This window comes from Salvelinus sp. IW2-2015, linkage group LG26 (assembly GCF_002910315.2).
Source record: "Salvelinus sp. IW2-2015 linkage group LG26, ASM291031v2, whole genome shotgun sequence".
In the NCBI taxonomy this organism is placed as follows: domain Eukaryota; kingdom Metazoa; phylum Chordata; class Actinopteri; order Salmoniformes; family Salmonidae; genus Salvelinus; species Salvelinus sp. IW2-2015.
In genome coordinates, this window is record NC_036866.1 from 417,891 (window position 1) to 422,694 (window position 4,804).

The 4,804-nt window shown below is 41.4% G+C and overlaps 1 protein-coding gene across 1 annotated transcript in view; it reads right to left on the reverse strand.

Moving 5' to 3' along the window:
• LOC111952653 (ephrin type-B receptor 3) overlaps positions 1 to 4,294 on the reverse strand; it is a 71,470-nt gene extending 67,176 nt beyond the window's left edge. Inside the window, 1 exon segment of the mRNA XM_070435369.1 lies at positions 4,219 to 4,294. Coding sequence (XP_070291470.1) covers positions 4,219 to 4,294 — 76 coding nt within the window.
• Positions 4,295 to 4,804: the final 510 nt, after the last annotated feature.

Below are 4,804 nucleotides of genomic sequence, written 5' to 3' on the forward strand. Positions count from 1 at the left end.
TAATTGAAAATATAATGTGACTTATATCTTTCATCTGGCTTTTCTAATGGCACCTATTCACCTCATTTCTTCTCTTCGAGTTGTGTTATTTGGACTCTGAAGCCAGAACAGACGCAGTTAAAAGTACATTGTGTTTAATTGGACTCTGAGACCAGAAACAGACCGTGCTAAAATACATTGTGTTATTGGACTTAAGACCAGAACAGACCCAGTAAAATACATTGTGTTATTGGACTTCTAAGCCAGAACGACCAGCTGTAAAATACATTGTGTTATTGGACTCTAGACCAGACAGAACCGCTGTAAAATAACATTGTGTTATTGGACTCTAAGCCAGAACAGACCGCAGTAAATACATTGTGTTAATTGACTCTAAGACCAGAAACAGACCGCCAGTAAAATACATTGTGTTATTGGACTCTAGGCCGGATAGCCAGACCGCAGTAAACATACATATGTGTTATTGGAAACTCTGAAGCCAGACAGACCGCTGTAAAATACCATTGTGTTATTTGGACTCTGAGACCAGCAGAACAGACCGCCATTAAAATACCATTGTGTTATTGGACTCTGAGACCAGAACAGACGCAAGTAAAAATACATTGTGTTATGGACTCTGAGACCAGAAGCAGACGCCAGTAAAATACATTGTGTTACTTGGAGCTCTGAGACCAGAACAGACCCCCAATAAAATACAGTTGTTTATTAGGACTCTGAACCAGACCCAGTAAAATACATTGTGTGTATTGGACTATGAGACCAGAACAGACCGCAGTTAAAATACATATGTGTTGATTGGAGCTCTGAGACCAGAACAGACCGCGTAAAATACATTGTGTTAATGGACTCTAAGGCCAGACCGCCAAAGTAAAATACATTGTTTATTGGACTCTGAGACCAGAAAGACCGCAGTTAAAATACATTGTGTTTTATTGACTCTGAGGACCAGAACACCCGACCGCTGTAAACTAACATGCTGTTATCTGGACTCTGAGACCAGAAACAGACCGCAGTAAAATAAACATTGTGGTTATTGGACTCTGAGACCAGAACAGACCGCTGTAAAATACATTGTGTTATTGGACTCTGAGACCAGAACAACTGCAGTAAATACATTGGTGTTATCTGGACTCTGAACCAGAACACTTGTAAAAATACATTGTTTTTATTGGACTCTTAAGGCCAAACACTGTAAAATACATTGTGTTATTGGACTCTTAAGGCAGACGCTGTAAAATTACATTAGTTCATATTGAGAGAGTAAATTATAAGCGTGCAGACCTAGTGTCAAAACCAAGTAATATGAACTTCTCGCATTCACATGTTTCATCTGTCCTAGAACAAATAATGTACATTTCTGATTGATAAGCGGATAGAGGATACATATAAATAGTGTATAACTATACAATCGCTTTCGAAGTATGACCAATATCGAATTGGATACTGGTACGACGAAGAGTGATGCTATAAGTTTCTGAGAGACGGAGATCTATTTACTCGTATCATAACGTATCGATCGAACTGGGTCTGGCAGCTAAAGCTATGCCACTTCTATAGTGTAGCGTATTCAAGTAGAAGATTCTTTGAGAATAGTCGGTGCATTTCAATGATTGTGTCTGCTTGAGAACTTGCTGGAGCGAGGTACAATTACTTTTTCACTCGCCTGGACAGATGGGACGATTGATAGGCTATAGATTACAGTATTGTTACAATCCGGTAAAAGCCGAAGTTCTTGTATACATTGTGGAATTTGTGATTAAAGACTGCCTCGATCGAAATTTGGACGCATTTTGTATTTACTTCAGCATTGAGAATGAAATGTGACAAGGTAACTATTTTGAGGATATATTTGTGGTGCTCCAGAGGTCGTCTCAGGTGCTGTCAAGTGGATGGAGAAAGTGAATCTTTTGCTTATTTCAATTCATTAGATTTTTCATTGCTTTGATATACAAGAAAACAACATTTATCAAGGCTGATACAAGTGCGTTTTTTCTTCATTATGAGTGGCTCGGTGTTTGGAGACAGAGTTCAGATGGGCAGGATGAGGGTGTAGGTGCCGTAGACCCGGGTGACCCGGAGCGGTAGGGAGGAGGACGGCGGCGACACGGCTTCAGGTACAGGTCAGGTACAGGGTCAGGGACGCTTGAAAAACAAAACCAAAAAGCAAGCGAGGGCGCGCACAGGCTGCTTTTTAGCAACCCTGTGACTAGAACGACCCGAACCGAGCAGAACTGCTCTCTACCGGTCAAATTAGGGTCACCGTTTAGTATCGCCGAGGGACAATTTCGAATCGAGGGAAAAACTGCAAGAGGGATCATAGAATGCCATAATCCATTCTGTGTTTATACCTTTAAAGGGACTGCCTCATTATAAAGCTTACCTCCGGAATATCACAGCACTTAATGAGTTAGTTTTTCCGTTGTCTAAAATTGTCGCCTACACTGACTTTAGTTCAGTCGCACCATGTGAAAGCGCCATTCTTATCTAGTGCGCCTATTCTCAAAGTTTCCACTGTTGGAATTTAGTTTGAATTAGTTTTGAGGGTGTAAGTGGTTAGTGTAAGAAATGGCGTCCTACGAGTCCATCCTGTAGTTCTTTAGATTATGTGGACTTTACTATAGCCCCATTTCAAACATTTTTCTTATGTAACTAAGCTTTAAATAGCTAGGTTCTACCTTGCGCTGTACCCTTGTTGATCCCGAGTCTTCCTCTGCCAACGCCATGTACTTGTACCTAGTGTGCAAGTGATAGATGCGATGAATGTGAGCTTGGTTGTGCTCACTGAAGTGTAACAGGCTAGGTTGTAAGCATGATCTCTGTGACCTTGCTGTGTTGCATGATGAATATAAACAAGATAAGAGCAGACAAATGCATTATTCTTTTCACTTTTGTGTTTTGCAGATCTGTCCTTGGCTGTCATTGTCAGTGAATTGTGTACTTTTGCTGTGTATGAAATACGGCGCTGTGTGCAAGATGCTAAGTATCCTACGTGCGTGTTCACTAATACGTTCTGGTGGCTTTACGAGTTCTGAGTCCATAGCGAGATTATTGCAGTTGATGTGTCCGTAATTAAGTGCTGTGTGAATACACTGCTCCTGTGAGTATCGTCATAACTCATACATTGTGTCACTCTCCTGCTTGCTTGTTATCTAACCACCATCCTAGTTGTGTGTGTGTGTGGTTGTGGACCTGAGTGGTCAAGGCAAGTGAACCTGCAATAGGGGTTGTGTGAGGTTTTGAAGGGCGCAGACTGTTGAGGTTCGAGGACCTAAGGATTAGTTATGTGTGTATCGTTTTCTGCAACTTGATTGAGCTTTGTGAGCAAATGTAAGCGTGCGTCTCGAATAGAATCGTCGCCAAATGCACATGTTGTTACACATTGGCACTTCCAGCAGGTTCAATCAAACGCTTAAAATATTTGAAAGAAAACAATATTTTGTGAAGCCCAGGTCTGGTAGTTGGTGGTGAGTATTCATTCACGTGACTGTGAGTGACTAATGGATCATGATCTTTTGCAGAGTATTATTTTTGTGAGGAGTATTATTTTGTCTCTGGATTTAGCTATTTTAAATAGTTTGAGTCGTGGCTGACCATTTGATGTGACTCATTCACAGTTAGCTGCCCAGAGCCCCGCCACATCCTACCTCGAGTGCGAGTTAAGAGTGACACCCATTTTCACTCAAGCTAGAAATTAATAATGTACGTTCCATGTGGCGCCTGCTTACATAGCCAAGACAAACCACAGTCTCTGCATACACACACACCCACACCACACACCCACACATGCACACAACACACACAGGGCACATACACACAGCGATGCAGCAGCAAGTCTGGGCTATCACATCTTCACATCCAGCAGGTCCTCAAAGATTTCCTGGGGAAGGCTGCTCAGGCCAAATTGACTTTTAGCACACTCAGATAACCGTTATGTAATGTTGCCATGAACTCCTGTATTATCTCTTGATTGCTTTTGTTTCGATGCCATTCTCGATATACAACCATTCCATCGTCCATTCCATCCAGTTTTCATTTTACTGAACTAACAACATCCACACCATAGAAGTATAACAGATTCCATGTGCTGTATATAAGCTCCCTCCCCACAACACCCAATGATAATTAGTCGATCTATCACTGTATCATGCCTGTTGTCAATTATGATTTTGTGTACTTATGATGTATAGCGTTGTAAAAATAAAACTGCTTAAACCTTACCTTCGATTGGCCCTTTTACCACCGTGTTGAGTGTGGTTGAGTCTCCTTGGCGACCATCGACTGCCAACTGGTGCATCGTGTCTCGCCCTGGGTGTGCGTGAGCAACATCTTCCTGGCGGAGACAGGACCTCCATGGCCAATAAGACTCGTGAGACTTACAGGGTCCCTTATGTTTCTATGTTAGGACTTTTATGCCTGGTGCAGCCTCAAAATGCCCCCGCTATTCACGTTATAGTGTTTTAACTTACAGTAAATGGTTACAGAGTGAATGTGACCACAGTCATTTCATTAAGAAATTAATCTGACAGATGTTATTTACAAGAGAGTCATTGTATTACATTGCAATTCATGTGGTACTGAGAAAAACTAGAAGTTGTTAGCTACGAATTATGATATGATTTGTATGATGGGCACGTAATTGTGTTAATTACAAATTGCGAGCGAGAATTGTAAGTTTATAGCACTACCTATTTCTCATTTACAGTTATTATTTGAGATTTTGATACAATGTTTCTAATAGGCCCATGTCTAACCCTCCTCTGCGACCCTCTCTAACACACACTAATGCTCCTTCATGCTACTTCGC